The 17,836-nt window shown below is 39.1% G+C and overlaps 1 protein-coding gene across 2 annotated transcripts in view; it reads left to right on the top strand.

Annotated features, from left to right (window-relative positions):
• The window catches only part of psmd1 (proteasome 26S subunit, non-ATPase 1), a 32,250-nt gene extending 20,767 nt beyond the window's left edge, over window positions 1-11,483 (top strand). For both annotated transcript variants that reach the window (XM_079244845.1, XM_079244844.1), the window contains exons 18-25: window positions 1,646-1,762; window positions 2,646-2,748; window positions 6,010-6,179; window positions 7,530-7,622; window positions 7,975-8,061; window positions 8,975-9,142; window positions 9,940-10,105; window positions 11,301-11,483. In XM_079244845.1, the coding sequence (XP_079100971.1) occupies window positions 1,646-1,762; window positions 2,646-2,748; window positions 6,010-6,179; window positions 7,530-7,622; window positions 7,975-8,061; window positions 8,975-9,142; window positions 9,940-10,086 (885 nt within the window). In that variant the 3' untranslated portion in view covers window positions 10,087-10,105; window positions 11,301-11,483. The remainder of the gene's footprint in view (window positions 1-1,645; window positions 1,763-2,645; window positions 2,749-6,009; window positions 6,180-7,529; window positions 7,623-7,974; window positions 8,062-8,974; window positions 9,143-9,939; window positions 10,106-11,300) is intronic.
• The last annotated feature ends 6,353 nt before the right edge of the window (window positions 11,484-17,836 follow it).

Genomic DNA, 17,836 nt, shown 5'->3' with positions numbered 1-17,836 from the left:
CTTTGCAGATTAGCTGATAAAATTAGCCAAGCTGGCATTCAGTCATCATTCTGCCCTTGTGTTTGAGTTCATTGATGTCCAAAAAGGAGAGTAAAGAAGGCAGAAATCTGAGGTGCTGCCAATTCCTGAGTTGTTTAATTATGTGGGGTGATGACTCTCAGATGGCACAGTCACAGCAACAGTTATGGCTCATTTCTCCCTGAGCCTTGGAGCACCCAAGTGAATATTTTAAAAAGATCAGCTCCAGCGCTGTGCCGCTTGGTTTCTCCAGAATAAGACCTTGAGGACATTAGGCCCTCAGTAAGACTAATGATGTTGTGACAAGAGAACTGGGTCACCTATTTGGAGGTAGAACATTCATTTGCTACACCTTGAGCTTTGTATATGTTTATTGGACTGTTGTGTCGTATCTAGTTGCATACCTAAAATAAAAAGCAAGTTAGGAAAGTTGTTTTGACCATAGTTGCAGCCTATTTTTTTCTGACTTTTTGCTGTAGTGAAATTCTTAAACATGTCAGTTTGTTTGTTGAACTGGCTGGAAAAAACGTTCACCAGTGAATTCATGTGGAAATGTGATGTTAAACACCGAGCTGACACACAGTAAACTTTCATTGTTTCACTACTCTGTTATATGATACTGTTTTATAAATGTGTATTAAATTGGAAATTATGCTGTGGTAAAAATGTGTTCTGGCTTGTTTCATTTATTTAAACAAATCTCCAGCTGTTTGTGTTTGTCTTTTTTTTTTTTTTTTTTTTTTTTTTAAAGAAAAACTGAATTAGATATAATTTGTTTATTCAAGAGCAAAAACTTTGGGAAAACAGCCTGTAATACACATGCTTTAACATGATCTTAATCAACCAACTTGCTCTGCTGATTAGGTCTGACAGTAACTGCCCCCAATTTGCCCCTCTTCTACAACTCTTCATGGACAGGGTGTGATAGATGAGTGCTGGCTTTAAACTTTGACTTATCATCCCAGAGCTCGGCTATCTCCGCCAGTTTAGCAAAGAAATGAAATGACGTTTATTATACCCCCACTGTCATCATCCTAGTTTGTTTCTCTTTCCTCAGTAGAGCTGCTGCCTCCCTCCTAGCCTGCTGGTCTTGGTTACGTCCATTACTGTTCAAAAGAAATAAAAGTAACAGGGCAGGGATGGTCTGGCTGGGAAACAGGAGAAGACAGAAATAAAAGAAGAGGTGGTCCTCCCTCTTTCAGTTCTTTCCCAATAATCGTTGGAGGAGAGTCATTGTTAACCATGTTGTCATGGACAACCAGATATGGATGACACTAATGTCATTAATTTGCGAGGTCTGTTTGCCTCTGTTGATAATTCCTTTTCTCTATTCAACCAAACAGAAGTGCCACTGTTACAGTGATCTGTTTGTTGGGAAGAGTAATGACAGAAAAACTGTTTTATAATTTCTCTTTCTCTTTAATATGTTTGAAAGAGAAGCAAATAATAGTGCTGGTAATATTACATGTTTGCAGCTCATTTTGCAACAGGTTATTCTCCAGCCTGTTCATGACAGTGTTTGGAAAAATAAAATATCATCTTTTTTCATTACAGATTATCTTTATAAGAAGAAAATGTTATTTAAAGCAACATAACTGAATTCTTGTGTCTGTTTGTCCCTTCATAGGAGGCAATTAATCTGTTGGAGCCCATGACCAATGACCCAGTGAATTATGTCAGACAAGGTGCCCTCATTGCCTCTGCTCTTATCATGATCCAGCAGACTGAAGTTACCTGTCCCAAGGCAAGTGCATGAAATTGATTTTCAATTCAGCAACCTGCAGCAAACACTTTGAGTGTCTCCATAAAAAAGCAGAGGAATGTCTTTTCCTGAAGGTGAACCAGCAGACAAAGACTGAAAGTGCAAAATACAAAACAGTGCTGTCCTGTTTTCTGTCTGGGTGTCTGTAAAGTGAGGACATGCTTCAGCAACTCTTAAAATGATGCTTAATGCTGCTTAAGTCAGAGTATTTGCTGAGTAAATTTCAAGAAGAAAAGAGAAAAAATGGACTGAAAGCAAAAAGCATCAGATTGGCATGAATGGAAGAGAAGATGCCAAGGTCATGGAAGATTTGCAGAGTTACTAGTCTGGGCATAACTGCATGCAGTCAAGCTTGTGCTTTTTCATAGACAGTTGGGAAATGCCAGACACATTTTCAATGACTTCTCATCTTAAACGGTCTTTTAAAGGGATGTGGGATTGTGCAAGAGCTTTGTGTGTGTTTATTTAGTTTTTATCCCTCTCTCAAAGAAGTGTTGAATTCACAGCTTTGCTCGATCCATTGTAGTTTCCAGTTCTTCCCACATGTGTAGACAGTGTAAGGCTTATCATGTAGTGGTAAATCATCATACTTGGTTGATAAATACTCATCTAATCATTTGTCACATTAATCCGCATTCACTGTCAGTCAAAGCTGAAACTTCAAAATACACCTGGTCACTGGACATATGCTAAAGTTACGACAGCAACGCTAGAGTAGCTGTATTATAAATGCTCTGCAAATAGTGCGCCAGTTTACTAGTGTACCTGACAAGCATTTGTCAACTTGGCACTATATTTATTTTGTTTGAACATTTTTCTTTTCAGTTTGCTTTTTCACTGATAAAATCTTCATATTCATTTTTAGGTGAACCAGTTCAGGCAGCTATATGCAAAAGTGATCAATGACAAGCACGATGATGTTATGGCCAAGTTTGGCGCCATCCTGGCCCAGGGAATCCTCGATGCAGGTTAGTATCCAAACAAATCTGCTGCACATTTATCTGCCTGTCAGTGAGTGAGAGATTAAACAAGTATGTGGTCCTGCATGTCCTATGTGACCTCATTCCTCAGGGGTATATGAAAGGATCTGTATTTCTTAAATTACACGCTGAAACAAGTGAACTGTTCTAAATGTTATTTGGGTTTGTGGTTGTTGTGTGTATGTGTGTGCCCAAATTTGAGTTGCTTTATACTCATGCAAACACAGAGTAACCTTCATATTCTGACCACCCGTGCACTCCATCTCTGGAACAGATCACGCTAAGGTGCATTAGCGCCTGGAGGTCCTACCCCAGCTCGCTGTGCTCTCTGCCATATGGCCTGTTGGCCTCCCGCTAGTGATTACTGTTTGCCTGATAAGTCTTTGTGTTTGTGTGTCTGTGCATGTGTTTGTGGACACAAGCAAGCAGTCTCAGTATGTGTGAGGTCCTAGAGAGCTGTACATCACAGAGAGCTACACATACACAGCACATCAATACAGTACACCCGTAAGTTTGTATAAGCCTTTGCTGGGGGCTGGAGCACCAACACAAAGAAACAAGCCAGCAGTGTTTAGTAAGCATTTCTCTGGGTCATGGTTGTAGTTCTTAGATTTTAAGGATTTTGTTGTTGTTTTGTTTGGACTTACAGAGGGGATGTTACTTCCTTCGCATGTAAAGAACTGACAACCCACCAACTATACTTTAAGACAACAGCCATATTCTTGCATTTGCCTGAATTGGTGATCAATTATCCAAATATCAGATATTTTAATCAGGACTTTCTGCTCCATGCTCCGGTCATTGTTTCAATGCAGAAACATTTTGGAGAGCAAATGACAATCAGAGTCATTGTAAGTGGAAACCTAGACCTGAAGCAAAAATGTTCTCAGTTCACTACAAGAGTACCAAAAATATTTTAATCATCCTCACATTATACAGGTATCCATTTATAAAGACTGTAAATAAAGTGTATGATAAAACACAGGAAGGAAGTCCATGTAAGCACCATCAATCACAGAAAAGACTAAGTGAACACTAATAAGTTCATATTCTTAAATGAGAAAAATGCTAATTGCACAACAATCATGTCAGACTTTTTATTTGAGCGTCTCTGGCACCAATTTTCCCAACATTTCTCACCGCTGAAATCTCAAAACAGTTGAAAGACTGCGTACCATCACTTAAAAAATCCTCAATCCAGAAAGTATTTTATCACAAAATATGATCCCAGAGAAGACCAACATTTTGCATTTTATCAGTACATTTGACTGCAAGAGACCTATCAGACAAACCCTGATCACTGGTGTCTTTTTATTTTCTTTTTTCTTAGCTCTCCTTCTGTTTCCCACCCCATCTTTAGCCCTCAGTGCTTATCCACATGTTGTTCAAAAATATTCAGACATGCTACTACTTTTGTACTACTTTTATTTGAAATCCAGACATACTCAAGCTCAATGAATCTTTAATTATACTGGTTCTTGTAGGGTGTTGGGAGTGTTGGAGGTGCAGGATAATTGTATTTAATTTGACCGGCGGAAGCAATTAAAACTCAGTTTCATGATCACTGGTTCTCATTACACAGGAAATGTCCGTCTCCTGCTCATTCTCTCTCACTCTGAGTCCATGTCTTCTCTTTCCCACCTCTGCATTTTCAGCCTCATTGACTCCATCCATTAATTAGTGGTTTTCACTAATGTTAAAGTTTAAAAAAAATATATTCTCCTCACTCTGTTTCTTGGGATTCAGTTAGTTACTTTTAAAACACACAGGCTTAATGTTTATACAGTCACACTACACCTCTGAGGGATCACAACTATCCCACCAACCCCCCTTTAACAGCTCCTTGGAATGAAAATTGGCCCACCAAACTAAGAGTTGGCAAAAACAGTGGGTGGGGGTGGGTACTGTTCGTCAAGTGCACTCAACCTCTTAAGTATTTAAGAGACTTTCATCCAATCTGCAGGACTGACAGGGTTTTAGCTCTGGTTCAGACATCAAGACCAGACTCTTGTGATTAAGTCATCCCCTTGTCTGCAGATCAAAGTGGGTGCTGTGCAAGATGTCAGAAGATCATTTAAGTAGCATTGTTTAAGCTGAGTTCATTTTTAGTTGGAAGAGCTACTCCCCTGTAACCGTTTTTTGTGGAAAGAGACATTTTCTTTTAACCCATTTACTTCATCCTGATTCCCTCCTCTTTTCTTCTTTTCCTGCCTTTGTTTTCTCCCATCCCTGTCTTCCGTTTGTTCTGTTATAGATTTAAACCTAATTAATCACATTTGTAGTCACCTCCTTAGCCCAGCCAGTGATTGGATGAGTTGCCAGTTTACCAAGAGTCACCTCACAGAAATCTTTCTCAGTTGGATAGAACATCATTTTTATATTTAATCCTCAATTTTTTTATGTTACCATATTTTTATGTTAAGAGAAATTCACATTTTTACTCATTTGCTACATAGATCACACCAAAACTTACTTAAACAACGCTTAATATTGTTCCCCAAATTTAATGGTTATGAAATAAACTTGATAGTGTAATTATTGTATGAACTTTGGTGCACCAAATTAAGTGGAAACTGAATCTTAATAACAAAGGTAGAAGAATTTTGTTTTTGTCTTTCTACATAAAGTCAAATGCAGATTTATTATAAACTGGTTTATAGCTTTAAATATATTGGCTTAAAATTAGACTAAAAATACAACTAAAGTTTTAGTTAACCTTGTGCCAGTATTTTTTTTTTTTTTTTTAAAGGTGTCCCACTATTTAATACGAAGATTGGTTATAAATTCCGTGTATTGTTCAAAATGAATGAGAATAAATGGAACAAAGTTTATAAATCTTAGTGCAGGATACATGAAACAAAGCATTCCTGCATGTAAATGTCATCATGTAGCTCTAAATCCTGCTACAAAAGAAACGGATCAGACAGGTTGAAACCAAAAGGCTTTGGGTGGTGAACATCCTGGTCTGGACTTTTTAGCCTTCCACTTCCTTATTTTAATGTTTCTGTAACAAATATTTGGAAACAATACAGTCATTAAAAAGGTACATCCTCAAAGACGACAGCTGCTTTAACCATCAGCATTTCTCTCCTCAGAAGTTTCATTTTTTTGTGATTTGTTCATGTTCAGCTCGGCCAGTCATCTAAACTTGTATCTCAGGGATTTACAGATGTGGTGATTATGCTTGTAGGATTCACCTTTTGTCTGTGCTAGATGTAACACTGGTTCTTTCTGTTTTCTGTTGTCCAGGCGGACGCAACGTGACCATCTCTCTGCAGTCCAGGACTGGTCACACTCACATGCCGTCTGTTGTTGGCCTGCTAGTTTTCACCCAGTTCTGGTTCTGGTTTCCGCTTTCCCACTTTCTGTCACTGGCCTTCACACCAACTGCTATAATCGGCCTCAACAAGGACCTCAAGGTTATTAAAACATCCATACTTTCTTTCTGATTACTGTTTGAGTAATATTTGAGGAGGAATGTTGTCATTAATGTACAGTTCCTCTGCAGATCGGTGCAACTGTGATTATATAAGCCTTTATTTACATATTTTATTGCCCGTAGACAAAACAGACTGTTTTTTCCATTTGGTGCAGAAAATATGCAGCTTCTTGCTGTGGTATCACCTGTTCGTATCAGCCTCTGCATAACAGGGCTGTGAACCCCTTCTGGACCCCTGCCACTCGCACACGGTTGCCAAGGGATCATTGTGACATATTGTAGTGTTAGACTGACTTTAGATGAGCTTTATCTCTTCTTTGCTACCCGAACCGGCAGCACCTGACACCAAGGGCACTGATGCAGTTTTATTAGCTGTGCATGCCTGGATTTAAAAGGACCAGAGAATTTGCTTGGTGTAAATCTCCAAATAATACACCAGTAATGGAGTGTAGAAGAAGTGGGTGTGGGTTTGTAAGTGGATGTGGGGGTAAGGGGGGGTAAGATCAAACAGACTTGCTGCATCTGGTCAACATTTGATTTTGAAGTACACTGCACAGGCCTCCATGAGCCCGAACTCTTACAAGCGGGAATTTTGACAAAAAACAACCTTATGATCAACTTTAGAAAATCATTCAGGAATCAAAAAGTTGTATCTTCCTGTCCAGGCTCTTCCTATACCAGAAAAGTGTCTCTTCTGCACATTTTTCTGCTTTTTATTCTGTAATGAAACAGCAGAGCTATGAGGTGATGGGAGTTGGCCACACATTGTATAGCGATACTCTTAGAGACGGTTAAATCATTTAGTTTCAGCAGGCTGTTATAATCTGAAAGCTTACACTAAACAGAAGGCACCTGATGCTGCCGTAGCCGGAGAGCTTCTTTTATGTTTGTCTTGGTGGCGTTGACGGAGCACTTCTTCATGTTTACATAAGACTGCAGCCATGAGAAGAAAGGTAGTGGAGAGAGTAATCTAAGATACATTAGCGGCCAGCCAGTCAGAGTAACAGACCTAAAAAAAAAAAAAAAAAAGAATGAAGCGCAGTTGTTTTTGCTTCACTTCTTACTACATTTTTCAGCAGGTTAAATGAAGACAAATTACGGCTCAGAAATATCAGTCTCATCACACTGTCACATAATCCAATACAAACATAAACTATCTTTTCATTTCTGTGCCAAATTTAGTTGAAATGCATCAAATATTTGGAAAAGTGTTTCACTTATCACCAAAGCGTCTTGTGTCACTACATAGTTACTGTTAACAGGAATACCTTCTACTGACTATCCATTAAAACTAATTAAATTGTGGTTTATTCATTTTCTTTCTTTTCAGATGCCTAAGGTGCAGTATCGCTCTAACTGTAAGCCCTCCACCTTTGCCTACCCACCAGCTTTGGAGGTTCCCAAGGAGAAGGAGAAGGAGAAGGTGAGAACTGAGGCGCCACAACACATCAGCTTGTTTTACTTTCCAATTTCTGAATTTATCAGCCCGGGAAAGCTGATCTGCTTCTATATTAATTTGCAAATAATTTTAAACCCACCTTCTAAGACTCATCATTTTCTTGCCCGTTATGTTTATTATTTTAGCATCTCTGGCCTGTTTTTCTCAGATGCTTCATCTCACAGCCCTAGATGCTCTCAGAGGACGTAACACAAGACGTTTATTTAGTGGCTGACTAGCTTTTGTACATTTAAAGCCATGTTTGTATAAGATGTAAATGTCTAGAGTATTGTCTTACGTTGTGGAAACATCTTTGCTCTTTTTGTCTGTATGGCAGGTATCCACTGCCGTTCTCTCCATCACAGCCAAAGCCAAGAAGAAGGAGAAGGAAAAGAAAGAGAAGGAGGAGGAGAAGATGGAAGTGGTGAGTGGAAAACACACCCCCCCCCCCTTTCATCTTTATTAATCTTATTGTGTTTTCTTGAGTGTTTTAACTTGTTTAATTTTTAATAGATTGATTCATTTATTTATTGCTTATTTTGATCACTATAAATAGTTTAGAAAGAGCGGTGTCATCTCCGGAAACCAGAAGATGTGCCGTAGATAAAAATGATCAGCCTTTGTGGGTGGTCTCATCAAATGAAATCACTGGGAGTATGGTTTTATCCTTCACTTATTGCCTTATATTTGGTTTGTAGTTTACAAGGGTTAGTTATTGGGTGCAGGGAGACACACTGATATTTATATTACGTGAGTAATCTGGAGGGCATTGTTATTGGGTCTGCTGATTTAGGCTGATTCTGAAGCAGCGGCTGTTTGTGGTGTTTTTAGCTTAAACTTTTTTCTTTGCCTTTTGTTGGCTGCTAAAATGTTATTGCATGCTTCATCCAACACTGCCTGGCACTTACATAAAGTCGCGGTTAAATGGAAAGTTATTGGGTTATTTGAGGCATAAACCCAGTTATCCAGTCACTTAAGCTCTTTCACACCAAACACACACTTACCTTTATTTCTTTTCTGTTTTTCTTGATCCCTGGAGTCACCCACACCCAGCATCTGCAGACAGACTCTGTCAGTTCAGAGCCATTATAACTTCCACTGTGATTTGCTTTTGGACATATGCAGCACTTTTGATCCTCCCCAATGTGCTGCACCTCAGCTCTGGTGCTGAAAGATGTACCTGGAAATGAAGGGCTGGCTTACATATCAAACTTCTGGTTTTTATTTGGTTTCTTTTATCCAAATTGTGGTTGAAGGGAAGGTATCCACTGAGTTCTTTTAAAGTATTAAAAAATGCAGCAGATCTGTTGAAGGAAATTCTGATTCTTTCTTCACAGGAAGTCCAGGAAGGTGAGAAGGAGAAAAAGGATGAAGAGAAGGAGAAAGAAAAGAAGAAAGAGGCAGAGCCGAACTTCCAGCTCCTGGAAAACCCAGCTAGAGTGATGCCGGCTCAGCTCAAAGTCCTGACGATGCCAGAGACCTGCCGCTACCAGCCTTTCAAACCGGTAAAACTTATTAAATACCAGAGGGGAGTTCTTCCTTGCAAACTCATCACTCACATCAATATTCAGCTTCTTGGCTGATTGTGGCCCTTGTCTAGTACTAAAAGTCCAGGACCTGCCTCCCCCTCCAAGCCTATAAAGCAGAGCTCTGGGGTCCCGATGTAAATGTTGACAACGTTGTCACCCAATGAGCACTCGCCTTGTCCTGTAAAGAGGAAGTTTTGTTTTATTTAGTGTCCAGCAAGCAAAGCTGAGAGTATTACATTGTACTGGGGATGGAAACAAGTGCCAAAATGTTGTCTTCACTTGTCTAAAGTTTGGTAATGCTGCCTTCCTTTTAAGGATTTGTTTTTGATTCAGAGGCAAGTTTAGGAAGTGAGGAGATTTTACAGTCTAAAGTCTAAATCTGTTCATTGTCAAGGCATTTGTAAAAGAATATTTTATAGAGATTATGTTTCCTGTGGGAGTGTCTTTCTGCTTTATTTTTAAGAATTTCCTAAAGAAGAAACTAGTCTTAAATGAGAAATTACATTTCAAATCAACCATCACAACCACTGTATAGCAGCTGATAATCTCTTATCGGACATTCGGGTGGGAAAAAAAATCATATTTCAAACACCTCATAGAGCTTCACATCTTTGTGTGGTGTTTAATTTATACACCAGGATTTGTTAATCCCACAGAACCCGTACAGTCAGGGCCTGGAGGGGGTAACTGCGAGGCTCCATCTCTGTCCCGAAGTTAAAAGTATAAATGAATTTTGTTCCCTACTGGTATTAATGCTCTCTGTCTGTCAACAGCTGCATACAGGTGGGATCATCATCTTGAAAGACACCAGCGAGGAAGAGGAGGAGCTGGTGGAGCCTGTCTCAGCTCATGGACCCAAAATAGAGGAGGAAGAGCAGGAGCCTGAGCCCCCAGAGCCTTTTGAGTACATTGATGAGTAGAAATGCTCGCAGAGCAAAGGTGTGTTTACGCACATCCTTCCTATCAGCCGTCAACTTTGTAGGAAGTTACTCTGCATGTTTACACACAATGTGTTGCCTGTGCTGCTGTCTAAAAGCTTAACTGGGTTTCACACATCACTGCCTAAAGAATGTAAACATCCCAGTCGTCTCCAAACACCAGTTCAGTGGTCGAATACTCCCACTGAACTCGCCAACAGCACTGGGTGCTAAATGGTTCCTGCTTGCTCGTTGTTTGTGTTGGACTGCCACCATCTGCCTCCCATGTTGGTTGTTGCAAACGATGAGTCTGATGAGGTGTCGAGAACCAAATTAGGGCCCCCGTACATAATACACTATGTCATTTCTTTATGAGCCTACAGTGCTGTTTGACAGATTTAACGCAGCAGAAATCACTGTAGACTGACTTCATGGGTTTGCTTTGGATGCTGCAGACATCCAAGAACCAGCGGGTTGCAGTCAGAGGTTTAGCATCAGGTTTCCAAATGTCTCCAGTTGCAAGTCTGACTGATGCCTGGTTTGCGAGCAGCTTCAGGGGTTTCTGTGTGCCTCCTTAGAGCTGGAGTCAAGCCTTATTTGCTATATTCTAACTTGACTGTCTTGTAAGCTGCACTGGTGTTTTCTGCTGTCCAATAAATGTAATTAAATAATAGATTTTAATTGCAGGAAATTTTTAAAAAAATCGTTCAGTTTTACAAGTTTAGGGAAAGTCCTGAAATAATCATTTGAATGTTTTTAAACAATCTGTAGGTTTTTGTTTTTGTTTTTTTTTGTTCAAATGTTGACACACAGTTTCTCTGCCACTTTTATCTCGTCCTAATACAAAAGGCACGACTGGGACACTTTTTTTCCAGGCTGCTGGTACAACACCAAATCCTGAAATGTAATCATGGATAATTGATAGGAAGCAAAAGCAAATTCCAAGGTTTTAGTTCTTACTTCAGGTTTTAGTTCTTCCTTCAGCTTGACTCTGTCAGCTGTTGCTTGTTGGAGCAGTTTAATTGTTTTCAGTTCTTCTGCACGTCACATACATTTTTATTGATATACTTTCGCTTTTTTTTCCTCCTCACTTTTAAATTTTTTATTGAAATTTCAAAATTTTTGTTTCCTGATGTCTGTGGGCTTTTGGAAGGAATTTGCTTAGATTATTTTGCTAACAAACGTCCTGCCTTACTTCTTTTTTTTTTCTTTTTCAGGCATCTGAAGACATGAGATCCCTTTATCTTGGCCCCTTTTGTGCATCTGTGTATCCATCCACCTCCCTGCTTCACATACTTTTACATGTTTCTTTTTCTGCTCATTTACCACATAGTGAATGTTTTACATTCTCATATTGTATCATTTTCAGTCTGTTCAATAAAAAAATGATATATATTGGAGGCTGGAGAGTGAGTGTTTATTTGAGTGGATATTTCACCAGGCATTCACATCGGGAATCTCTTCTGCTTCTGTACAGTTGAACTGATTTACATTTTCAGCACTCAGTAACAGCTGCTGCTGCACTCTGCCTGCCTTAACAAATGCTAACCAGCAGCGGGGCAGAAACGTGGCCTTTGAGGCAAGCAGTCAATATTCTACTACAAAAATGTGTGCTCTGAGCAGAGATAAAACTTCCAGTGACAACGATCTTATACTTGCTATCCATTGACATCATTATTTTATGTAGTTTCTTTAAAGTAAAACTATTAAAACGATTTCCTTCAGCTCTTGTTTTTATTTTAAAAAATCTGCAGTCTGTAGAAGTTCCTCTTGAACATTAGTTCTCCTGATTGTCAGATTGGTCTATAAAAGTCCTTAAATCCAAGTCATCGGTTGACCGAGTCTCCTTGTCGCCTCTTTCTCATCTGAACTTCCCACGTTGGGTGAAAGAGGATGTTTGGCACATGTAAGGAAATAAATCAGGGCAGACCTGCTTATACTCACCAACAGGATGATGCTGTTTGGAGAGGAGTAAACTATGAACACCTAACAATGACATTGTGCCACCTAAAAAGTAAATAATTCCCTTTTGAAGTGACAGAAAGCAAAGGGGTAAGAATAAAAGCTAAAAGTTGTCTGGTTCTCTGCTACTCCTCACTGTTAAGAAATGTCTTAAATCAGTAGACGACTTAAGATTTCTGAATTGCAGGAGGTTGGCAAACACGGACGGGACATTTTGGGTTATTAGTAAATCCTACAAGACGTCAGATTCTCACTATAACAAATGGAAAAAAAAATACATATATATATATATATATATATATATATATATATATATTATATATATATATATATACACACAATTATGTGTTTGCACCAAAGATGTGGTTCCACCAGGTAAGGACACATTCACTTGGGATAAATCTAAAGTATGAACTAACAGCACTTCTGACACATGTGCACATATAATTTCACACATAAAACTAAATGTTCTGTAGTTTGGGACTTTTGAATTTATAAAAATCTACAGTATATTGCATTAAAGCTATAAGATTTTAAATGTATCCAACCATTCATGCAAGAGGCAGGGTACATCCTGGACAGGTTGCCAGTAATGTTAAGATCATAAATATTTTTAATAATAACTGGTGTTGAGTTTATGTATTACTTTGCATAACCTATTTCTGCTCTACAAAATACTAAAACCACTGGCTGTAAAATCTGAGTCTGAACATTTTTACTCAACACTCAGCAGCAGCAGCAGCCTCCTTCCTCAGGAGGATGTCAGTGGGACAGGTGGAACTGCCTCAAAGTAGTTCAGAGTCTGGGGAGTTTAGCTCCAAACCAAGCCGATGCCATCTGTGTGAAGCCTGCCTAAATCAGAAAGACCCCCACAACCCACAAAGCCCAAAGAATGTGTTTCTAACATCCTGGTACAAAGCACTTTGTTACGCTGTCAGATGTTGTACATGTGCTCTCACTGGTCAGATTATCATGTGAACTTTAAAATGCCATTATAGGTTATTGCTACAAATAAAAACAACTAAAAAATACAGTAGAAATATATACCTTTAAAAAAATAAGATACCTGCTTAAAAGTAAATTCCTAAAGTGGTCTATCTTAAAATAATGTGTGAGATCTCACTGCACCAGCAAAACCACCTTAACACCACATTAACTATTAAAAAGTATTCAGGCTTAATAAAGACAATTTGGAAGAATTATTAGGAGTGCAGGGCTGAAATTGCTCCATGAAACGTTTATCAGTTCTGAACACAGGCCTGCTGTCTCCATGTGGTTATTATGTAACAGCTGATTAGTGAACTGTCTTATTCCTTAGGGAGTCAGGGAGTTATTTTCTGATGTTCCTTAATATGTCCCTTATATTCTGCCTCATACGAACCAAACATCTGAGGGATAAATATGTCCAAAACTGGATCATAGGTTAAAACTTCACCTTGTGACTCCAGAGGAATTTATTTGATTAAATTGTGGGTTTTGGTCTTCAGCATACGATCGATTTTATCGTCTCCAAACATTCTCCTGACTCTGAGTGTGATGGTTTTTGGTAAATGAAGCTTCCTGTGGAAAAGTGGTTTTGGAGTCATTGAGGAAATAACGCAGGCAGTTGTTTTCTGCATCACGTGTTGGAATGCCACCCATTTGACTTTCAGTGCATAAGGCTGGTGGAAAAACATCTGAACTGAGCAGACATGATTTGCAGCCTCTTCTCTCCAATCACGCAACCAGCCCATGTACATTTTGGCTAGACATGGAGTCTAATCAATTCCTCCCTTCGCATTCCCACACAGTTGGTCACAGCCAGCTGTTTTGCAAAGGCTACTGACTTCACAGCTCTTCTCTCTTTTATTTTCCCCTCATCTTTGTTGTCTGAGATCAAAGTTGTGATGTAGAGCACAGGGAGGAAAACACTCCTCTGAGGTCCAACTTTGACCCCAAAGACTGTTGCTGCGCATGTAGAGCCTCCTCTGTCACATCCAGCACATCCTAAATATAGTGTTCACAGCTTTCTGTTACAGGACTACATTCCTGGAGGTGCGGTAACACTGTCTGTCCATACAGGAGGGAATCTTTAGTCATGCTCAAATACACCCCTCCTCCCCCTCCCACTTCCATCCTTGCATCCAACTAACATGAGTCGAGGTCTGCCTCGGTCCTCACTTCCAGTACATCTCAATAAATCACAGGTGGGGTTAGCTGAAGATATGTGGAACATCTGCGTCTGTTCAAAGCTGGATTTCATACTTTTCATATTTCCTCTGTGATAGAGTAGACCCTACCCCCCTCACCTCACCCCCCATCCCGCAGTCTCTCCACCTTGCAGGCAAACAGCTGACATGAATCAGTTACTCATCCAAGAATGTTTGAATGTTCCCCATCAGTTTTAGATTATCCTTACACCAAGGCTTCACCTTGCCATGAGCATCGTCCTCTCCAGTCCACCCATGTTCAGCATTACTGTGGCCTATTTGTGGCCACAAATGCGGAAATAAAAACTATCCTGCTGTGGTTCTGATTCCCGTTTTACTCAGAATTTAAGAAATCAGACTTTGGATTTCTCGGTCCTACACCTACATGCTCACAAAGCAGTGTCTTTTGGGAAGTTTGTATCCCTAAAATCTCTAATTGAGAACTACATCCATACAAGGGAAAAACGGACCCACTGGATGTGGAGAGGAGCTAGATCTGTCAGCAAACTTGTGAACCAGCTGTTGGGGAAGCCGAGAAACTGAGCAAACAGAGCATGTAGTCACCGTCTGTGGATGCTGCAGTGGTGACTGTGTTGATGAAAGGATGGAGGGTCAGCAGAACTGTTAAAGCAAACATGAAGACCCACCAGAGAGCTCATCGGTCAGGTCAGCCAGTGACTTCCTGGCAGGACTCGGGGTCCAGCGAGTGATGTGCCGGTGGTCCATGATGGAGCTCTGGATGTTCTCCCTTAACAAACTCTGGCTGTTGTGGATTTTGGCCTCAGTGGCCGGCAGCACATACATTTTGCTTCACTCTCTGATGGAGACGAGATAGAGGCCTAAAACAATGTAGTGTGGGAGATCATGATGCAAGTTCCTGTAGCTGCAACTCCCAAATTACCTCCAGTAACATATTTATCATTTTTCCCTTTATTATACTTTGTCATTTCTTTTCTTTATTTATTTTTTTTCTTTGTCTAATCTCTGTCCTCAGAGAAGTCAGAGTAATAAATCCACTGTTGGACATCAAGCCCCATGCAGACAATTTCCTCCTGTTGCTGCACAGGAAACAAAGCAATTATTCAATTTTTCAATTAGTCAACGCACAGTAACCTCACCACCCGTAGTTTTGACTGATGATTTTAAAAAAAAACACGAGAGGAAAATGCTGAACACACCCATTTCTAAAACAAATCCTTTATAAAGTTATGAAATGCCTCACAGGTCTGCAGACAATTTCTCCACCTCATCCGCTGAGTACCCTGAGCAAGGCCTTGACCCCCCGCAGCTCCCTAAAATATGACAGCCTACTGCTCTCTAGTAAATCTAGAGACGGGTTAAATACAAAAGATAATTTATCATAAAGTGTTTTATTGTTACTTTTATCACTAAATTAAGTGTATGTATTTTCATATAGTGTTTATTGTTTGATGTTTTTTTTTTTTTTAAAGAAGTGGATTTAGTGCTGGAGGATTCAGGTTCAAGTCCCCGGACTGGCACTACTGAGGGTCCTTGAGCAAGGCGCTTTAACCCCAAACTACCCTCTGGACACCTGAATACCGAGTATCCCTGGAGAAAGTCAGAAATAGGTTAAAATTTCTTGGGTTAAACAAGACCTCCTCAAATTAATTATATACTACAATATTGAATTTCCCTTTATTAATTCCCCTTTGGGGATTAATAAAATATTTTTCATTTCATTTAATTTTTCATTTCATTTCAAAAGCAGAGAATCAAATTCCCAACTGGGTTGAATGGAAAAAGGCTTTATCGATGACATGTCATTTTATTACATTGTATGTTGACGAAATGCAAGAATCTTCCATTATGTTGAATTATGAAACCATCTAATTAACAATCTTCTGCCATTTTTAGACTTTTTTTTTTTTTTTTTTTGCAGTGTTTGACTATATTTATAGGTCATTTAATTGCTAAGAAATATGCCAATGCTTCACAGATTACAGTTGTTTTGTTTTTTTTTAACAATACTTGCTTTGACAATACTCGCTGTCAGATTTATTTATTTAATTTTTCACGGTGTGCTGATACAGCAGGGAGGCTGTGAATGTAACAAACAGTCCATGTCCCATGTCGACCCATCACAGGTTGTTTTTGAGTCTTGAAGGGCGGCTTTGGGAACATACAGCGAGTCCTCAGTCTCGCTGCCATGTGGCAGCCTCTTTACTAAATCACCCTGCTCCTGTGACTACAGTTTACAGCGCTGACATTCGCTCAGCTCATTTGATCCCAAGACAGATGACTGATGTCAAAACAGATATGAAGAGTTATATATTGCTCCTCGTTGTTGCTGGCAACTGTCAGCAGCAGCTGCTGCGCAGGACAAGTGGTAATTCTGAGCTCTACATTTAAGTCCTAAACAGCAGTTCATTGATTAATTACCTTCTTGAAGTCTTTTTTTGTTTTGTTTTGTTCTGAGCTGCATGACGTTCTGCTGACTGCTGTGTTCTGGCTGGAAATGTGAACTTTGTGCTGCAGAAACTTTGGTGACAAAAGCAGGAATCTTCTAAACAAATAGAAGAGAACATTAAACGAATGCCAGAAACAGGAAAACAATTGCAAAGCAGAATCTGTTTCAAGCTCTTTACATAATCATAGCTTCATCACACCTGAATTATTTCACTGCCTATGGCTATGAGTTGTTTAATGTGATTCACGCAAATACTGAAAGGATTTATTATAAAATTTGTTTTTTGCATGAAAAATGCCTCAACTTCCCACAGATTTTTAGAATATTGTCTCATGGTTATAATGGTTTCTAGTTGCAGTTTGCCTTTTCACATGTTGATGTAATTTGAATTTAAATGCAGGTTTTGAGACACTGCTTTGGACAGTGAAGTCAGGTTTATAGAGATGGTTTAATCAACTTGCTCCATAGGTAAAATACATGGGGTAGAAAGAGATGAAACTAAACTTCAACCCTTTCTTTATACTTTTGACACTGCAAATTCATCACATTTTGATATAAATCTTTAATTGGAAAAAGTATGACACTGTTCAGTAAATATTGCTTTGACAGATGCAAATTGTGCAGAGTCGAGTTTTTACTCCCTTTGCTATATATATATATATATTTTTATCTTATTTTGTACGGTGACCTTCACCGTCCTGAAAAATAAAATGTGTTATCATTATTATTATTATCATTGTTAGAAGCATACCTGGATAGGGCTCATACAGTAAGGCCCATAAAGGTTAAGACAGATACAAATATGTTGTTAAATAAAAGGGAAAAGAAATCATTTTATTATAACTTTTGAGCCAGTCAAATGATTACTACCAAGGGGGAAAAAAACTATAACTGTAATTCTTTATGTATTAATAGCATATATTTGTTATTGGCTTCCATTTCAAATTGAGAGTCTACATTTTAATTGTATCTGTTATGTTTCCTTTAAAATCCAGCATTATGGTTTGCAGACACCAGCCTAGAAAAAGTGCTTCACTGTCTGAGGATCTGACTGATGATGTGTTGTAGTTTCTGGATAACAAAAGGAGTTCTGCTGCTCAGTGGAGTAAGAGCATCAGAATTTGATACACATACAATATGAAATGGTTGTAATTTATCATGCGATTTGTTGACA

The sequence above is a fragment of the Telmatherina bonti genome, assembly GCF_933228915.1.
Source record: "Telmatherina bonti genome assembly, chromosome: 8".
Classification (NCBI taxonomy): Eukaryota; Metazoa; Chordata; class Actinopteri; order Atheriniformes; family Telmatherinidae; genus Telmatherina; species Telmatherina bonti.
The sequence above is the reverse complement of the archived record's forward strand: the minus strand, read 5'-3'. Positions and strand labels throughout refer to the sequence as shown.